Raw genomic sequence first — 21,097 nt, forward strand, 5'->3', positions numbered from 1 at the left:
AAGGGGGGGAAAGCAACTCGTTTTAAAAAAACACCTAAAAACAGAACAAGCCATTACTAAAACAAACAAAATGCAGTTGCACAAATACAGCAATGAAAAGGAAATCTAGAACTGAAGGGTTCTCAATTGATTCATGCCTATCTTAACTCCACAATAATGGCACTTTTTTCACATCAAGTTTTTAAAACAATTGTAGGGTTATATTTTTGTTTGAACAGGGCTTCGTTTTAACTGCATGGAAAGTTCACAAACACCCCCGCACTGAACTGTGGTAGCTGGAGCATTATGCTAGGATGTGACCAGAGGCCTTGCGCGCTCTCTCTCTCTCTCTCTCTCTCTCTCTCTCTCTCTCTCTCTCTCTATATATATATATATATATATATATATATATAGTTCTGACAGAAAATCCTTCATCTGCAGAGCAGATGATGTCCTATTTTGCTATTCAGCAGACTTTCATTGGCACATACAGAGATAAAATGGGGTGCCATTTTATGAGCCTATGTAGTACCACATTGCTCCATCTTGCCTCCATGCTTTTAAACATTTACATGAAACCACTAAGTAGAGTCATATGCAGATTTGGGCCGGACAAAATCCGGCTCGCTCTCATTTTCCATCAATCCTAAGTGAAACTGATTCACAGGTCCTGCCTTCAGGCCTTAAAAAAAAAGGCACTATGCACAAGTGAATGGAAGAGGTAGAACCATTTGATGTCATAATGTAATTGTGGGTTGTAAATAGACATTTATATTAAATTGGTGGAAGGCTGATTCTCCCTTGCTGGTATTTTTGCTTGGATAGTGGATAGAAGTGGAGCAACTAACTGGCTGCTGGAAGAGGCCAGCCTATCTCTGACCTCACTTCTGAAATCCAGGGCAACTGGCAATTAAAACAGAGTTCTTCCTTGCAGCTGTTCCTTCTTTGGAAGATAACTGGTCCCAGGCTACTCTGCCCCATACTGTACTGTTCTTTCTGGGGAAGGAGAAGATGCAACTTCTCTGTGGCTTTTAGTCCTCTGGTTGATGGCAGAGCATTCTTCCCCTTGCTCCTGTAGTCCCAGGGCAGACTGATCAATGTAACACAGCTAATACAGGAGTAAAGATTTGTTATAAAGTAGCTCCTTGTGGTCATAATTTGTGAGGAATTAGGGGGCAGGAGTATCCCCATGATGATCCACGAGGAAATAGGAAAGAAGTGGATCCCTGTCAGGGCCTCAGCTGAATTGCCTCAGCTTTCTCAGGAGCGAAGGTCTCCTGCTCCCTTCAAAGAACTCTTCCCTTTCCCCCTTGCTGCCCCTTATGCCTGGAACCCCCATCCCGGAACATCCACATGATGCCTTCCTTCAAATCCCTCAGAACCTACTTTTCCCATGAAGCCTTTGATACAACATCCTATTTCCCAAACTGCAACTAAGCTTGAATACATGTACAAGAAATAACTTATTTTCCCCTCTCCAGTTACCCTGCCTCCACTGGCCTCCCCGTCTTCTGTTGTTTCCCTTGTGTCTGTTTAAGATTGTAAGCCTCTCAGGGCTGGGACCTGTCTTTTCATTTGTACACTACAGCAGCAGCAGTAACAGTCATATGTTAAGGTGATGGTCAGGACTCAGCACTTGTGCATACCATCTAAACTCTGGGCATTCCAAGCAGTTTAAATGCATTTATTCATTTTCCTTTTCTTAGCCAAGGAGCCAGTGTCAGGTCTCTGCGGCAACCAGTTCCCTTTCATCTCTCCAAGAGGCACCAAAATTTCTCCAGTCAACCTGAACTAGACTCCAAGAGTGATGAAATAGTTGCATGAATCCTTTGAAGTGGGGACCATATCACATTTCTACAATCCAGGAAATACTGTATAGTATTATGATATAAATTTTCAATGGGCTAGATGCATCATGGAAGCTTGTGCTTTAGAGCAAACTCTGTTGCTTTTGCTACAGCAGACTCACTATGGCTACTCCTCTGAAACCTATATGATATACTGGCATGGCTCTGAGTGTTCAACACACACACACACACACACACACACACACACACACACACACACACCTGCACAAAAATAACCCATACTCTATGCTATAAAGCTGTATTCTATAACCGGTACAAATGCTGCAGATTAAGCAAAGTTACATATGTTTACTTTGCTTTTGCTAGAAACAGGAGAGGACAAAGAGCTCTGCATGAGGCTGAAGAGGAATCCCAGACTACACTCAGCTCTACCTGGAACTTCAGATTTGTTGAGCTGTTCCAGTAGCCACAGTACAGCACCATATCTATAACACCAATGTATATATCCCCAGCTTGATAGTAACTTGACAGTAACTTCTCTGGGAAGGTTTTTACCTGAGCATTGCCCATAAGGTCTGCATGCCTGGCTGGCTGAGGAGAGGCAGTAGTACTTCAGAAGTCAGATGCTCCACTTCCTCTAAGCAGTCAATGGGGTTTACTGATGGCTGTGGAGAAGATGGAAAATGATTTCACCCCCTCTGAAGGCTTCTAAATGAAATTAACCCTTTATGCATAGCAAGGGTCAGACCTAGATTTTCTTTTCCTCAGGACCCCACAGATGAAGGTTCTGCTTCATAAGACTGTCCAGGACAGTAAGTTATTCTGTATGGACAAAGTCTCCCAATCCATTTGCCTGCAGACATTTCATTAAAGCACTTAAGTACAAGCTGTGCTGCCAGGCAAGGACCAGACCTGCAATGTCATAACGAATGTGATTGCCTGCCCTAACATTCCAAGTGAGACAGCCACATGATGCAGAGACCCTGCCTAAGCCAGAACAGACTCCCTTCCATGTCCAATAACTTCACCCCTTGGAAGATAAAGAGATCAATCACTTTTGGAATACCTGTTTCTGTATACAGGGATAGCAGCTGATCAAGAATGGCAAGATCTGTTAGCCAGTTAAGATACTCTTCTTCGCTGTTCATGCTCTTTAACATTGCTCTTGCTCAAAGAGCAAATCACGAACACATTCCAAATTTTAAAACCTTTTGACTGATTGCCTCAAGTAACACCCTCAAGATTGACTGCCTCAACAGATAGCCACAAGGGCTATCAATTTTGGGCTATCACAGAGGACCAATTTTGATAAGTCTCTTCCATACAACTTGAGGCAGTTCTCTCATTAGTATGATATATTAGGAGGGGTTGCCTCCAGTTGTCCCAAGATAACCCCAAGGGCTGACCCTAGATTTTCAACTGTTCCTGTCCACAGAATCATCCCAGTAAAAGATGCAGATAAATCTTCAAATGTGTGGCCGTGGGATCATAGGATATCTTCAAAAATGGTTAAGTAAGTAGGAAAGATTATATTGGAATCCACCCATAAGCTGCATCACGGTTATGTGCATACATGCTCCTGCCACACACAGACAGGAATTTATGATACTGACAGTCAGCCTGAGGCTTACAAAGAATCCCAGAAGGTAGACCACAACACAACACTAGACCACAAACTAGCCTGCAACACTTCCCATCTTGACTGTTTACCAAGACAGAAAAATATCCAAGAGATATCTGCAGGACTCACCTGCTGGCTGCAGTTATGGTAATAGACCCCCATGAAGATGACATAGGCTGTTGTAAGGGGTTGCAGTGCCTGCCAGGTATCAGATTGGGATATCTCTTTAAGGCATTTCTTCAGATTTGTTTCAACGATGGGTCTGAAGCCCGACACCTGACTCCAGGTAACTGGTGGAGGTGGAATTTGGTCACCATCTTCTGAGTCACTCCTGAAACGTAACAAAAAAAAGGTGAAATGATGGAGAGAGAATCCAAACGTTAAAATGTATGTTTAATGGATGGTTTGGATGACAAGCTGAATTAGTGCCTAATCCCAAGCAGTACAAATGAAATGGACAGTTAAAGCCAGAAGCTCCATGTCAGGATGAAAGAAAGAAAAACCAGAAAGGAAAAAAAGGAGGGGAAAACCAAGCAATTGGGAGAATAGAAGAGGAGGATAAATACAGCTACCCAGGAGTTTAGGGATCAGGCTGCATAAAGTGTCTGTCACAAACAGAAGCTTCAAGTTGAAGAGAATGCATGTCCCAGGTCACAGCATCAGTCAGTCTTTTGAACTTACTCAGTGATTCTCAAGAATGGTACATCCCATCAATTCAAATTTCTCACTAGTAGGGAGCTAAAATAATGGAAGTCCCCCCCCCCCAGCATTTCCTTGTATCAGCTTTAAACCAAAACTTTGCCATATGCCATTTTAAACACCTGGCAACCATAATATGTCCTCCATAACCCCCTCAGTTAAGAGTATCAGGACTTGAACCTACTACAGATATCTTGAACTAGAGCTAGAAAGATGAGGAAACATCAGGAAGGGGACCCAGCTTACATTATATTTATTTACATTTTTAAAGCTACTTTCATCAATTGACCCCAAAGCAGCTTCCAACAAGTTTACTACAAATACAACAGAAAATGGACCAAAGTTTATACAACAAAACACTGAATTAAAACATATACGAGCAAAGCAAAACATAACAGATATCTATATATTTAGTTCTCTTAGGTGCACCCATCACTAATCCCATGTGTGGCAGCTCTCGCGAGAGAGCTGCCTATTAGCGGCGGGGGACGGAGTGGGGAGGAGAGAAGCAGCAGCCGGGTGAATGGCTGGCCACAGAGGGAAGCGGCAGCCTAACGAATGGCTGGCTGCTGGGCGGGAGCAGAGAAGATGGGTGGCTGGCGGACAGGTGAGCGGCCCCAGCAGGAGGCTGGCTGGAGTGGCCGCGACCGGTGAGCAGGCCCAGCAGGCGGCTGGCCACGAACGGCAGGTGGGCCCAGTGGGTGGGCAGCTGGAGCGGCTGCAACCGGGTTGCCAGAGTGGGTGCAGCGACCAGTGAGCGGGCCCAGCAGACGGGCAGCTGCAGTGGCTGTGACTGGTGGGCGGGCCCAGCAGGCAGGCGGCTATAGTGGCTGCAGCGACCGGTGGGCAGGCCCAGAAGATGGGCAGCCACAAATAGCGGGCAGCCGTGACCGACGGGCAGCTGGAGCGGCAAATAGTGGGCAGGCGAAGCAGTCGCAAATGGCAAGTCGGTCTGACAGGCGGACGGGCGCAGTGGTTGTGGGCGGTTGGAGAAGAAGAGGGGAGGCTGGGAAGAATGCAGTGGGGGTGGCAAGCAAAAAAGCGGCCTGGGTGGGTGGGGACTAGGGGCGCAGATGCTCCGTGCTGAATAAGCTAGTATTAACTAATACACTACCCAAGGTTCTTCATGGTCCAAAAGCTTGAATAAGAAAGGTTGTCTTAACCAGTGTTCTAATTTATTTCATCTGTGTGTGGAATGAGTTTTGTTCCAAGCAGCAGTATCAAAGCAGTGTGCACGCACATGCATTCAGAGTGGGACCTTCCTAATTTATTTATTTTATTTATTCATTCATTCGATTTTTATACCGCCCTTCCAAAATGGCTCAGGGCAGTTTACAATTAAACCTGGGCGGGAACTAAAATTAACTGAGCAGAAATTAAAAAATGTGTGAGCATACACACATGCCTCAGAGGGAATACTACTCTTAATGTGCCTGCAAAAGGCAACAGATAAGTGAGGAAGTAGCCTCCATGTTCCACATCTCAGGAGCAAACAATAAGAAGGCCCTGTCTCGAATGCATGACAGTTGGGCCTTGGCACATGAAGCACACCCTGCCCCCTCAGAGGTTCCTGTAAGGCAGATGTATTCATCTGAGAGCAAACAGTCCTTCAGACAGATAGCAGCACGTTGTTCAGAGCCTTCAAGGTCAAAACTAGCACCCTGAACTGAACCTGAAAATGAACTCTCAAATAATACAGTTCTTTCAGTATTGGGGTGATATGATCTATCCAAGTGGTCCTAGATATTAAACTGACAGCCACATTTAGCACTAGCAGAATTTTCCAAATAACTTTTCAAGGGCAGCCCCACAGAGAGCATGTTGCAGGGTCAATGATATTGAACCACTGTAGGACCAACAGGGGTGATCTCCTCATGTCCCAGTTCCCAGTTTAGGACATCCATCAGGGCAACCAAGGCAGTGTTGGTTCCAAATCCAGGGCAGAAGCCTGATTGGAAAAGGATCAACAAGTCATCTTTGGTCAATGGAGGTAACTACAAGGTGACTGTGCAAATCAGGTCACGTGACAGAGCCAGTCAGCCTCACTCCCCCTTATACAAGCTTGCAGGCCCAGACCTGCTCTATAGGCAAAGCAAAAGACAGACTCAACTTGCTATGCTCCATACCAAATTTGAATTGGCTTGCCTCTACCTACCTTAACATCACCTTCTGGCCTTACCTGGCCTCGCACCTGTGACCTTACCTCCACTGAATTATTGGGAGCTTACTGAGCTTACTACAGAGCTCTGCCTATGAAGGGCATTCAGAAGCTCTAGCTAGTACAAGACACAAAAGCCTAAACAGGGGTGATCTGTTTGCTTCGAGACACACAATTCATGAAGCTGGTTAAGACTTGTAAAGCTCCACATATCTTGGTTCATTCATACCATCCAGAATGCTTGTCCCCCTTAGAGCCTGTCACATGTCTTTGATCTGCTGAGGATGCCAGAATAGAAAGTACCCCTTCTATGTCAAAAGCTGGGTTCAGTCAAGTCATGCACACAATAGTGGTCCCCTTTTCATGGAGTTCTTCCCTAGGGAAGTCTAACTCAGTCTAATCCTGCTGGATTTCTAGATTAAATTGAACATTTTGTATTTAAGCAGGCATAGATTAGGGGTAGTTAATTTAGATTATTTTGTGTCCTTTGTCAAGAATGTATTTTCTAGTGGAGTTGTCCAGAGTTGTTTGGCTAAAATTAATGAACTGCAATTTAATATTGGTCTATTTATATTCGTATTTGTCATGTTTTTACTACTATTCTGTGTGATGCCCAAATGCTATGTAATCAACCAAACGTGAATATAAATGAAAATAAGTAAGTTTAGCCCATAGAGGGACCGTGATATTTTACTAAGTGCTGGTTCACACATAAGAATAGCCCTGCTGAATCAGGCCCAAGGCCTATCTAGTCCAGCATCCTGTTTCACACAGTGGCCTACGAGATGCTTCTGAGAAGCCTGCAGGCAAGAGGTGATGGCATGCCTTCTCTTCTGCTGTTGCTCCCCTGCAACTAGTATTTAGAGACATGTTGCCTCTGAGGCTGGAGGTGGCCCATAGCCACCAGACTAGAAGCCATTGATATATCTGTCCTCCATGAATCTGTCAAAGTCCCTCTGAAAGCCATCCAAGCTAATGACCATTGCCATGTTCCCATGGCAGAAAATTCCATAGATTAATTATGTGCCTTGTGAAAAAATACTTCCTTTCATTGATCTGCAGGTTGCTTACCTGTAACTGTAGTTCTTCTGTTGGTCATCTGTCCAGTCACACAGATGGGCTTCACGCATGCGGGAAGAATAGTCCGGAACATCTATCAAGCTGATCTTTTTCTTTGATTGACTACCTGGGTAACTAGGCACCTCCCCATGTACCTTGCTCACATGACCCCATCCCCTTCTCCTCAGTTCTGGAGTACGCCGAGAAGTTAGGCCCTGCAGAGGGGCAGGCTGGGAGGGTGTGTGACTGGACAGATGACCACCAGAAGAACTACAGTTACAGGTAAGCAACCTGCAGTTCTTCTAAGTGGTCTATGTCCATCACACAGATGAGTGCATAGCAAGCTCCAGAAGCAAGGAGGCGGGGCAGGGCCCTGGATCAGGTAGCAAGCCCACTAATTAGAAGGCAAAAATATCTGTCACATAGGAAAGACAAGCCTTAGTTTGAACAGGAACGAACGTTGATTATCCAGGAATGTTAGCATATATTTTTACCTTTCTTTCTTTTTTCTTTTTGCAAAACATTTTGAAAACATACAACCAGGTTCCAAAAACAGTTACAGAGTCAAATCAGTCAAATACGGATTGCAGGACAGCCCTGCCAAAACATGTATCCCGTCTAGCCCGTACCTCTAAAGCATAGTGCTTTACAAAGGTGGAGGGGGAGGCCCATGTTGCGGCCTGACAGATTGCAGAGAGTGGGACGCCCCTATCAAAGGCTGTGGAGGTAGCCATAGATCTGGTGGAATGAGCTTTAAGGGGGGCCGGTGGAGACTGATCAACAATTTCATAGGCCAATTTTAATAGTTTGGACAATCCACGAAGAGCCTGACTGAACGGAGGCCCTACTGTCCCTTGAGGGAAGTCCGTAGGCCACAAACAAGGCCTTAGTGGTTCTGATGGTGGCGGTACGGTGAACGTAAAAGGCCAGGGCGCGCATGTAAGGTGTGTTCCAGAGGTGTAGAAGGATGGGAGGGGGGAACAGGTAAGGATATAGGTTGCAACCTGTGAAAGGTAGAAATCATCTTGGGAAGGAAAGTTATGTCAACTTGTAAAACAACTTTATCCTTATGAAAGTGAAGGAAAGGCGGGTCACACTGTAGGGCCCTAATTTCACCTATTCTTCTGGCAGAAGTTATGGCTACCAGAAAAACAGTCATGAGAGTTAACATTCTCAAGTCACAGGTCGCCATAGGTTCAAAGGGCCTATGCATCAGGGCAGTGAGGACACATTGCAAGTCCCAAGTAGGGATTGTCACAGCTGGGTCAGGGTAAAGATGGGATAAGCCCTTAACAATCTGTCTAACTTTTTTCAGGGCAAAAAGGGACGATTTGGGGGCAGCGTCATGCCGAAAAGCAGCAATTGATGCCCAGTGGACCCTGTCAGAGGACTGGGAAAGCCCTGAACGTTTTAGGTGAAGGAGGTAAGATAATATTAATGTCAAGGGTGCCAAATTGGGATGAGATTCGCCCCACTCTTCGGAATACAAGGAAAACCGTTTCCATTTAGTTGAGTACGATTTTATGGTAGAGGGTTTCCGACAAGCATGCAAAATGTCTCTCAATTCTGGGGACCAGAGAGCTGAATTCTCCAAGCCATTAGGCATAGGGTTTGAACGTCGGGATGCATGATCTGACCTTCCTTCATCGAGAGTAGTGATGGCGATGGAGGGAGACGTCGGAAGTGGCCCTAGGAGAGGCATAAGAGGTGTGGAAACCAGGGCTTCCGTGGCCACCAGGGCGCTATCAGAATGCAGTTCCTGGAGTCCACCTCTAGCTTTTGGAGCACCATCGGAAGTAACAGATCCGGTGGGAATACGTAGAGGAACTCTCCTGTCCAGTTGGTCGCAAAGGCGTCCCCCAGTTACCCCTGTCCCACCGCTGCCCTGGAGGCATTGGTGGGTGGACTTGCTCACAAAAAGGTCTATGGTTGGAGACCCCCAGAGGCGGAGTAAGTGATGGAGAACTTGAGTGTCCAGCCTCCATTCGTGGGAGGTGTGTGGTGTGCGGCTCAGTGTGCCTGCCAAAGAACTGGTCTGGCCCTGAATGTCTACTGCTGAAAGGTCCATCTTGTGAGAGAGGGCCCAGTGCCAGAGGCGCAGAGTCAGCGAGAGAAGTGACCGGGATCCGGTACCTCCCTGCCTGTTGATATATGTCTTGGCCGTCGTATTGTCGGTCATTACTTGGATATGTTTCCCTTTCACCTCTGGGAGGAAGGCTAAGAGAGCTTTGAAAACTGCCAGGAGCTCTAGGTAGTTTATGTGGTGCGAGGACTCCTTCTTGGACCAGTGGCCGTTCACCTCGAGGTCGTTCATGTGAGCTCCCCAGCCTTCCTCTGAAGCATCTGTAGTTACCTGTAGGTGGGGGAAGGGTCACTGAAAAGGGCACAGACGTCACAGTTTCCTCAATGACATCCACCACTGGAGGATACTGCATACGCTTTCTGGGATACACAGTAGTTTCGAATTGTGGTCCCGGTGGGGATGAAATACGTCCAGGAACCAGCACTGTAAGGGACGCATGTGGAGTCTGGCGTTCAGCAAGACAAGAGGACGTGGAAGCCATGTAGCCTAACATGCGTTGTACTGTTCTCGCAGTGTGAGCAGGGCTTCTGTAAAGGACGGTGGCTAGCTGGTGTATAGCGAGGACCCGAGCTTCAGGGAGCTTTACAACCGTAGAGACGGAGTCGAATATTACACCCCAAAATTGTATATTTTGGGTGGGCGTTAGATGTGACTTCTTGTAGTTGATTCGGAGCCCCAGCTCACTATTACTAAATTTGATGGTAAACTGCAGATGGGAAACGGAGTGTTCCTGGGGACACTGCCCCAAAAAACCAGTCATCGAGATACAGGAATATCTGGATCCCCCTCTCTTGTAGATGGCCCACGACGATGATCATACATTTCGAGAAGACTCTTGGAACCGATGACAGTCCGAAAGGCATTGCATGAAACTGGTACGTGTCATCCCCTAGTTGAAAGCGCAGATATTTCCTGTGTTGAGGGCGAATGGTAATAAGCATCCTCCAAATCTAGGGAGATGAACCACATTCCTTTCGACAGGAGTGCTAGGATATCTGGGACTGTAATAATCCTGAAACGTTCACAGTGGACATATTTGTTTAGAGGGCAAAGGTCCAAGATTGGTCGAAGACCTCCGTCCTTTTTGGGCACCGTAAAATATTGGGAGAACAGACCATCTTCTATGTGAGAAGGGACACGTTCAATAGTGCCCTTGTTGAGCAATGACTGAATCTCTTCCTGAAGGGCAGGTGTTAAAGCGGTCATCCGCTTGCCAGAATCTGGAGGGCGCTGAACAAACTTGATAGCGTAACCTATCCGGATGATGGTGAGAACCCAAGGGTCTGTTGTTATGGATTCCCACTGAGCCAGACAGGGTCACAGCCTTGAATACATCCACGGATAGTCAGGCCCACTTTGGGAAGGGCTCCTGCTTGCACTTCTGCTGAGTGACTTTTGTGTTCTGGTAGTGTCACTTCCTGTACTGCTGTTGGGGCTGTGGGTATCGAGATGGGCGAAAGGAGTGGTCAAAGCCCTGATGGGCCAGTGCACGGTGTTGGTAAGACCGCTGGTACCGAAAAGACTGGTTAAATCGCCCAGAAGAAGAGCCCATGGTGAAGCTCATGGACTTAGAAGTCTTGTGCATCTTCTGTACGCGCTCCATGCTGTCATCTGTTTGAGTGCCAAACAACATAGAACCATCAAAAGGGAGGTCTTCAATCCTAGTTTTGGCCTCTGAGTTCAGACCAGAGGAACGAAGTCAGGCATGACGGCGGAGGGCAATGGAAGTGGCGAGTGACCTGCCCATCACATCCGTGGCATGTTTAGAAGTATGTAGCAACTGTTTACTCAGTTCATAGCCATCAACCTGGAATGCTGTGAGAGTAAGTTGAAGCGATGGCTGCATGCTCTCAAAATGTTCTGATAATCTCTCCCAGAGGAGGTGATTATACCTGGCCATACAGGCCTGGTAGTTAGCAATCTTAACTCCCATGGCGGCACTTGTGTAAAGGTGTTTACCCATAGCGTCCAGTCGACGGCTCTCCCTATGCATGGGAGTTGACAGCATTTTATTTTTTGATTTAGTTTGTGCAGCCTCCACAACTATAGAGTTTAGAGGTGGGTGCTTATGTAAAAAGGGGGAATCCTCTTGGTGAACTCTATACAAATTCTCAATTTTCCTGGAAACTGAAGGCACAGAGGATGGCTTCTCCCAGAAACCTTTCGTAATGTCCATAAGAGCCTGGTTCATAGGAAGTGCCACGGAGTGTGCAGACTTTTCCTTCAGAATGTCAAAGAGAGGGTTAGCAGAGGGTTTAGCAACTTCCTTAGGTTGGATGCCCAAGGTGTGGGCCATAGTGGCCATATGGGAAGAAAAAATCTTTAGGTGAGAGCTAGAAGATGAGGAGCCCCCATCCTTGTCATGATTCTGACGTTTAGGTATGGGAGTGGCTGGGCGTGCAGATCACATTGATGATTCAGAATCAGAGGAAGAGGTGGATGATTCCAAAAAATTTTCACAGGAGAGATTGGTCCAAGCGGTGCCAAAAGAGGCGGGTCAGGTGTAGCAGGCTGAGCTGGTATTGTATGCTGACCAGATTTCCCCCGAGTTTGGAGACCAGGAGAGGTAGTAACAGTACAGACTGCCTGATGTGGCTTCCTGGCAGGGGTGGAAGCATCCCCAGGAGTAGAGTGAACAGGTCTACGGTGTTTGCGGTCCCCTACGCTGCGGGAGGGATGGTAATTGCGATCGTGTGGAGGGGATCGCTGTCTACTCCAAGAGGAGACCTCTCTCCTACGGAAGCAGGGTGAACGTGATCTAGACTGACAGTGCCTGTGAGGTGGATAAGACAGTTCATAACAGGAGCGCCCACTGCAGATGCGCTCATAACCCATGTAATAGTGTGGATACGCGTAAGGCTTCCGGCTGCAAGGTCGTTGGCAATAAAACTCCCCTGAGCTGTCTCCTGACAGCTCAGATTCATAAGGCGAGTAATAGGTGGCAGACCCATATGGGGAAGCTAAGCACCTTGCACCGTCTGCACAACAGACACGTTGATATCTAGAGTCATCTGAAAAGGGATCTGACTCAAAGGAGTACTCCTCAAATTGTGCGGTTGCCTTGGTGCCGTTTGGAAGAAACTGGGACACAGGCTGAGTGATACTGCTCCGAAATTGCTCAACTGGTCTCTCCCGGTGGGTGGGGCTAAGAGCCCTTTGTGTAGAAGGACCCAAGTGTTGCCGCCCAGATTGCTGACTCTTGGCACCGTGCCGCTTCTTTGTTTTCTTTTTCGCTACAGCGCCGGAGAGTTCCGTGTGCCGGGAGCTGTTGACAGGGTCTTGGGCATATGCAGTTCACGCTTCTCCCTGATCGCGGCTGCTTTCTGCCGAAGCCCCTCTTGGCTTCGGTGTGGAGGAATCCCTTGATCTTTCCTTCTTTCTCTTGTGTTTTTTTTAGGTCCGGCTGCCGCTATGGGAGGCTGAGGAAGCGGTTTGCCCAGTGGAACTCAAGTCCCGTGCCAGCGCAGAGGCTATAACCGCCTGCTCCTTTGAGGTAATTTGGAGGCAGAGGGACTCCCATGGGGCCCTCCAGGCGGTTGTAGTAATGCCGCCGATGGTCCGTTCACCTCCTCAGAAGGCAAAATTGGAGCGATGTCTGATTGCTCCATTACTCCACCTGACAGGGCGCTCTCCCAAAGAAATACGTGCAGCCTAGATGCTCTGTCACGTTTCGCTCTCTTTGAGAGTATCTGGCAATGCTGACAAGAGTCGGGGAGGTGGGTCTCACCCAAACAGAAAAGGCACTTGGAATGACCGTCTGCTGAGGGGAAAGGTGCCCGACAGTCAGTGTTTAAAAGTAGATTTACCGACCATAAAATGAAAAGGAGAGGTAGGAACCTCCTCTGTTGAGGTGAGGGCATTCACAGCCCTTCTTCCCCTCACTACTACTTCTTCGTCACTTTTCTTTTCTTTTTTCTTTTTACTATACATGAATGAAGAAATTATAACGCAAAACACGAAAGTGATGAAACAAACGACAGGGGAGATGAAGGAGAATAAACCTAAAATGAAAAATATCCTAAAGAACAACTTGACAGGTGTCCAGAGAGGTGTCCCCCCCATCCTTCTACGCCTCTGGAACACACCTTACATGCGCGCCCTGGTCTTTTACATTCACCGTACCGCCACCATCAGAACCACTAAGGCCTTGTTTGTGGCCTACGGACTTCCCTCAAGGGACAGTAGGGCCTCCGTTCAGTCAGGCTCTTCGTGGATTGTCCAAACTATTAAATTGGCCTATGAAATTGTTGATCAGTCTCCACCGGCCCCCCTTAAAGCTCATTCCACCAGATCTATGGCTACCTCCACAGCCTTTGATAGGGGCGTCCCACTCTCTGCAATCTGTCAGGCCGCAACATGGGCCTCCCCCTCCACTTTTGTAAAGCACTATGCTTTAGATGTAAGGGCTAGACGGGATACATGTTTTGGCAGGGCTGTCCTGCAATCCGTATTTGACTGATTTGACTCTAACTGTTTTTGGAACCTGGTTGTATGTTTTCAAAATGTTTTGCAAAAAAAAAAAAAAGGAAAGGTAAAAATATATGCTAACATTCCTGGATAATCAACGTTCATTCCTGTTCAAACTAAGGCTTGTCTTTCCTATGTGACAGATATTTTTGCCTTCTAATTAGTGGGTTTGCTACCTGATCCAGGGCTCTGCCCCGCCTCCTTGCTTCTGGAGCTTGCTATTCGCTCATCTGTGTGATGGACATAGACCACTTAGAAGAATTGCAGGTTGCTTACCTGTAACTGTAGTTCTTCTGGTGGTCATCTGTCCAGTCACACACCCTCCCAGCCTGCCCCTCTGCAGGGCCTAACTTCTCGGCGTACTCCAGAACTGAGGAGAAGGGGATGGGGTCATGTGAGCAAGGTACATGGGGAGGTGCCTAGTTACCCAGGTAGTCAATCAAAGAAAAAGATCAGCTTGATAGATGTTCCGGACTATTCTTCCCGCATGCATGAAGCCCATCTGTGTGACTGGACAGAGACCACTTAGAAGAACCTAAATGTCCTCGCCAGCAGTTTCATGGGATGACCAATGGTCCTAGTGTTGTCAGAGAGGGAGAAACATTTCTCTCTGTCCATTCTCTCTATTCCATGCATAATTTTATATACCTCTATCATGTCTCCTTGTAGTTACCTCTTTTCCAAACTAAAAAGCTCTAGATGCTGAAGCCTTGCCTCAGAAGGAAGCTGCACCAGGCCCAGATAATCTTGGTTGCCCTCTTCTGCACCTTTTCCAGTTCTACAATGTCCTCCTTAAGTTATGGTGATCAGAACTGTAGGAGTACTCCAAATATGGACCCACCATAGATTTGCATAAGGGCATTATAATATTAGCAGTTTTATTTTCAGTCCACTTCCTAATGATCCCTAGTATGGAATTTGCCTTTTTCACAGCTGCTGAACACTGAGTTGACACTTTCAATGAGCTGTCCACCGCAATCTCAAGATCTGGCCAGTCACTGACAACTCAGACCCCTCAGTGTATATGTGAAACTAGGTTGTTGTTGTTTTGCCCCAATATGCATTACTTTATACTTGTTTATATTGAACTGCATTTTCCATTTTGTCACCTACTCTCCCAGTTTGGAGAGATCCTTTATAAGAACAGAATGTATGTCACTTTATTTTTCTACAAGAAACTGTACTAGATACTTGACTAGTAGTCAATACAAGAACTGACTCAACTAAAAATCATATCTTGCAGTGATACAAGAGTTTTGTCTGTAGCATGTTATCTGTGATAGTATTTTCAAAACATGCTGTCACTGAATGTTATCAACATCAAGTGATGAACATGCATGCGTGAATCAGACTTTAGGCTAAATTCACACAAAAAAGCAAATTACACCTGCAACAGTGTGTTTCTTTGCTGCTGAAGCAAGCATCCACCAATCATCAGTGGCTGAATTATCAGCATTCAGCCTCTACCAACGTGGCTGAATGCTGAGATTTTTATACCGTCTGGCCCTACAATCTACCAGATCCCGTTTATTTTGCTTCAGGGTGCTCCTACACTTGCCCTTGTCACTCAGACGTCATTACATCAGCCTACAGTGCTTCACTGAGCTCGGTATTTACACCCACCCGAGTGATTACATTTTCAATCAAATTCACCATCTACCTTCACTTCTACAGCAAGAATAAATACTAACACTCACTGGACTCAGTACTGAATCCATGGAGAATACCGTTTTTAACAGTAGAAGCTGGTGGATCCTGGGATGGGGCGGGGGAGCACTAGGGTGAGCTGTTGGTGGGTGGAGCCACAGGTAGTGAGAGGTGAAGCCAATTGTGGGCAGCTGCAGAAGTGGAGGCAGAATTAGGCAGGTGCCTTAGCAATAACTGGCAAAGTGTAGATTTGTAGCTGACAAGTGGGATCAAAAGACAAACACACACATAAGCACACAAATCTAAATTGCTCATCAGCAGAGATACAGAGAAATATAGACAACCTCAATTACTTTATTGTGCTTAATAGGAATACAGTAGTGTGTAGATTTGTAACTAACATGGTAGGATCAAAACACAAGCATGCACACACACACACACACACACACACACACACACACACACACACACACTGTACAAGTCACAAAATGTGCAGACCAACTACAAAAGGCTGCTTCTGTGGAAAGTAAATGCATTCTGAATTCACCAGGGCAGCTCTGTCTGCCTGATCATTTAAAAAACGAATACTACTAATCATAAATGACAAGAAAGAACTCTGAGCCAGCGTGGTACAGATGGCAACTGCACATGTGTGGTGGCCTTCAAAATGGCCACCAGTACACAGAGGCCCAGAACGGGCCAAAAACCGCTCAAACTGGATCATTTTGAGACTGGAGGGAGACTGGGGAGAGGGCGAACCTCTGGAAACACACACACGCACCCCATGGAGGCAATAAAGTCAGTTTAAGTTTTTTAAAAAAATTATGTTTGAACCCCACAACTGGTTCAAATTTGAGCCAAGCTGGGGGATGTTCAGGGGACTCGAACCAAAGCGGGCAAACCTGTTTTGTGCACACCCCTACCCCTGGGCCCAAACCTGTTCCATTGCCCTTCTTCCATGCTACCTACCCTGCTTGGGCATGCTCTGTCTGCCTGATGCCTGCAGCTGGTTGGCTGCAAAGCAAGCAGTGCCAACTCTGCGTGTCCAGGGTCTATGCACTCCATCCAGTGGGGATGGTGAGGCACACAATGAAGAAAGGGAGGGAAGCAAAAAGCTCTTCTTCCTCCTCCGCCTCACTCACTCTTCCATTTCCAGCACTGCTCTGGTCTATCCAGCACTGCATTTTCCTGTTCCAGAAGATGAAGCCAGAGAACTGCCATGCTGGAGAGCAGCAGGGCTACAATGGACTGACGAGCAAGCAAATGGACTGCTTTTCCCAAGTGCTGTTAATGTTTTTTCCCCCTTTTCAACTGTTCCTCAGTCTCTTCTTATCTTCTTCCCCAGCATTTTGAGTCCCCCTGATCAAAAGGATTGGGAATGGCATGTTGAGGCTAAGCAAAAAGTCCACTCCACTCATTTTCTCCTAGCAGAGGGAAAGGGCAGGGCAGGCTGCAAAAGAACAGTGTCTTGTTCCAAAGTCTAGTCCCTGTCCCTGTCCCTGTGATCGGCTGCCTCCCAACATGTTCAGAAATAGTGCGTGTTTATTTCTTCTGCTGCTTTGCCCTGTTTTTACATGATTTCCTTCCTTGTTTCAGAGGTGCCCAGGGTTTCATTGAGGTTGGAGCACAAGAAAAGCCTCTTATACAGAATGGCCACTCATTTTCTAGCTCTCCAGCATAAGGCTCCTCTGGCTTCATCTCATGCTGGAAGAGGAAAGTGCTGTGCTGGGGAGACAAGAGCATTGCTGGCGATGAAAGGGGGAGCGAGAAAGAACGCTTCCTCATTAACACCGGTAGCAAGCTCCCTTTCCTTTCTTTGCCATGCACACTACCACCACCCTAGCCCCACTGGATGGAATGCACTGACTCTGGGCAGACAAAGCTGGCACTGCTTGCATCAGGCACGGAGAGCTGGTGTCAGGCAGCGGGAGGTGGGGCATAAGAGGGGTGGTGGAGCAGGCTCTTGCCTCGGAGCTGGCAGACCCAGCGGAGCACAACCAGGAGGGTTGTAAGGACTCTGTGAGGAAGAAGAAGAAGGGGAAAGGGGCAGTGGCCACGTGTTTTGGCCCAGGGTGAAGAGCCAGCAAAGGTGGGACGTTGCATTTTTGCCTCAGGCAGCCAAAGACAAACAGGCCAGCCCTGCATGCAAGTGCCTGCAGCAAAAAAGTCATACACCACCTCTGGCTGGAGGACTGCAACATCTGCCTCCCAGGTACCTGGCACATCTGGCTGTGTGATGCTGACTCTCTCAAAAGCAATTGCCTCCTGTCAGAGTCACCCTTCCTGCTTAGTATTTCCCATGCTTTCAAAGTGACGATGTCAGGTAGAATACCCAGAGCTAACACTTTAAAATCATCCTGTTTGCATTTCAAAAAGGAATTTAAATGTGAATGATAACTGCTATAAAGACATTTTTGCCTTCTACCATTTGCACTGTTCACCTTTTTTTCCTGCACTAATGTTTAAACACAAAAGAATTGGGCATGCTATCTTCACATTGTTTCTCATGAAGTCTCTGGGATTTTTTTAAATTGTCAACAGGCTACATACAGCCTTTGTATTTTAAAAGCCTCCAGTCCTACACTGCAATTAAGAGAACCACAGGGATGTGGTTATTCCAAGCTACATTTAAAAGACCAACTCCCTCCACATTACTTTGCGGGCAATTGGCTTGCCCTGTTATTTTAAATCCATTTCTTCATATGAAGTGCCACCTACCCATCATGGGTCATGAGAATTCTACAGCTGAGTTCCAGCTGAGAGGAATACTTGGGAAATTGCTTCAAGTATATTTCACAGGGAGCAAATGCACTAACTGCTACTCTCTTTGTAAAGAAGCACTCCTTTGACATTCAGTAGAATTTCAGCGAAGTCTCAATTTATACAGGACAGTACGAAGAGCGGACACGTGATGGCACCCTCATTTCTTAAAAAGGCGATTGCCACAGTTCAGGCTCCAAATAGTTCTCTCTAATATAAGCAAAGAAGGTTGCAGTATACCAATTCTCCCACAATTTACGTCTTGAAAGAACCTGGTCTTGTGAATGGTCTTCTTCCGAGTCTTGCAAGGCAATTCAGCCTTTTCAGAAGTCAAACATCCCCAATAAGAAGTGTGGCGCATGGGAAGAGAGCTGGTCTTGTGATAGCAAGCATGACTTGTCTCCTTAAGCTACGCAGGATCTACCCTGGTTGCATATGAAAGGGAGACCAGAAGTGTGAGCTCTGTAAGATATTCCCCTAGGGGATGGAACCACTCTGGGAAGAGCATCTGGACTCCAAGTTCCTTCCCTGGCATCTCCAAGACAGGGCTGAGAGAGATTCCTGCCTGCAACCTTGGAGAAGCCGCTGCCAGTCTGTGTAGACAATACTGAGCGAGATGGACCTATAGTCTGACTCAGTATATGGCAGCTTCCTATGTTTCTATGAACACTCTGATCTTTTCATTAAACTGAATTCCAGGCTTTTAACTGGAATTAATTTTGATAATTTATTTTAACGACTTGTTTTAGGAGATTAATCAGTTTTTATTTTTTTAATATTGTTTTAAATTATGTATACCACCTAGAGACATACATATCAGCAGGATAGATAGACAGATAAAAGTGCACACAGACTGTGTGTATCCAACCTCTAAGGCTGAACAAAGAGAGGCTCCCACCCTGCCTGCAAGCTGCCAGAGGCTTCTGCCTATTCATGGTTGGAATGCCGGACATGAGCAAACTCTGTCTGACCCAACAAGGCACAAGTCTTCTGATACCTGGCATTGATCACTAAAAAGGGTAAGCTGTTGGAAAAAACAAATCAGAAAAACTCAAGGCATGGTCTGAAGGCACAATACAGTAGTCTTGCTGAAGCAGTTCTGGGTTTGAATGGATGATTACCTAGGAAACCCGTGGGGACACTGGCTTATTTTTCATAATAAAATAAAGACAGAATATATATGTAATACAGAATAAATCATGTAAAATATATGTTCTAGAGTTTAAAAAGAAAAACCCTGCCTTTTAAAAACTATTTCCTGGCTTATTTTGTTTTATTGTAGCATGTTTTTTTATTTAATTTGTGTGCCTTGGGTACTCTTTAAAAAAAAAGAGAGAGAGAGAGAGAGAGAGAGAGAGAGAGAGAGAGAGAGAGACAGACAGGATATTAAATATAATCAATTTTAAAAACTCTAACACAAATGAACATTAAGTTGAATCATGTGAACCCACCTGAAGAATACATTGCTCCCAGATTTCCAAAGAGGAACAGCAGAACATTGCCCAATATGCTTTTTGAAAAAAACATACATAAGAGGACAGGCAAGAGACAATTACCTGCTAAGCTGGGCCTGTAGTTCTGCTCCGCAGCCTGCAGTCTTTGTCACGTGGGTAAGCAGAGTCACCATGGCTGCAGCTCGCTGGACCGAGAGCTCAAATGTAAAGTTATTTTCCTGAAAACTGCTGACTAAGTGGGACAAGGATGGAATCATTTTCACTAGCACAGGATAGAGATCCCTGTAATTTGAGAAAAGCAACAGAGTGACATGAGCTAATAGTTCAAAGCACTTTGTTTACCCAAGTCAGAAGCCAAAATCCCATGATCAAAAACTTCATAATTTTGTGAATTACAGTAATTTTTAAAAGGTTTTTTTAAATTACTTGGTAAGAAAAATTAACCGGTTTCACAGAAAATTTCTACTCATCATATCTGGTAGCTAGTTTGAACACAGAATTAGAGTTCTAGTGTTATAAGGCTCATACTCGTGTTTTTATGGATTATAGGCCCATTCTGCTTGTGACTGTCAGCTGGGAGAAGCTAGGTCCTCATGCCATAAGGTGCCTGTGCCTCCTGCCCTCCACTAACAAATGGCAGACCTAACATGTGGCCGGCCCCTGGTTAAAAAACAACAACAGTGCTATTAAAGATATTGAATCAACAGATAGGCCACCCTGTCACTGCAGGAACATCCTCAATCCTATCCAGTCCCTATCAGCCTGACTTCTGGTTTGGTTACTGCACTAATTGGCTTCGTAGTCTGTCAACAATCTTGACTTGGAGATTTAACTAGGGTAAATAAACCCTATTGCTCTTATGGAATATGGCCTTTTACACCTGATCATGTGGGGAAGATACACTTCTCTTCCTCTCCTCTGCTGTAGTATGGTGCAGACTAATGTTCAGCTACTGCAATAAGTTGGTGAAGAGGGAATCAACCACAGGAACACTAAACCTTTTACAGCGACAAGAGAATTTTCTTCCTGCCATGGAAACCTTATGAAACATCCACACTAATATCTGACAATCCTAATGGAGAGTGAAATTTTTCTGCACCACATCATGGTGAGGTTTATGAGGGAAGACACTAGATAGGGATGTACTCAAAATGTGATTCAGCTTCCAAATCGCTCCACAATCCTTTTAAAACCGAGGGCATCCACAGCCCCTTTAACACAGAGGAGATCAGGTCCATCCCTGCTCCTCCTCCGCTTGCCACCGCTTCTGTACTGGTGGCTAGTAGCTATCAGTGCTACCAGCAGTGCTCTCCCCAGCTGCTCCCGTGTGGCACCTACTCAAACATGGCCTCTGCACCGCAC

At 46.2% G+C, this 21,097-nt stretch overlaps 1 protein-coding gene across 7 annotated transcripts in view; it reads right to left on the minus strand.

Annotated features, from left to right (window-relative positions):
- RPAP1 (RNA polymerase II associated protein 1) overlaps nucleotides 1-21,097 on the minus strand; it is an 84,407-nt gene that overhangs the window by 12,908 nt on the left and 50,402 nt on the right. For all 7 annotated transcript variants that reach the window (XM_053284002.1, XM_053284007.1, XM_053284004.1 and 4 more), the window contains 3 exons: nucleotides 19,838-20,017; nucleotides 3,538-3,739; nucleotides 2,343-2,452 (listed from right to left, as the gene is read on the minus strand). In XM_053284002.1, the coding sequence (XP_053139977.1) occupies nucleotides 2,343-2,452; nucleotides 3,538-3,739; nucleotides 19,838-20,017 (492 nt within the window). The remainder of the gene's footprint in view (nucleotides 1-2,342; nucleotides 2,453-3,537; nucleotides 3,740-19,837; nucleotides 20,018-21,097) is intronic.

The sequence above is a fragment of the Hemicordylus capensis genome, chromosome 1, assembly GCF_027244095.1.
Source record: "Hemicordylus capensis ecotype Gifberg chromosome 1, rHemCap1.1.pri, whole genome shotgun sequence".
Classification (NCBI taxonomy): Eukaryota; Metazoa; Chordata; class Lepidosauria; order Squamata; family Cordylidae; genus Hemicordylus; species Hemicordylus capensis.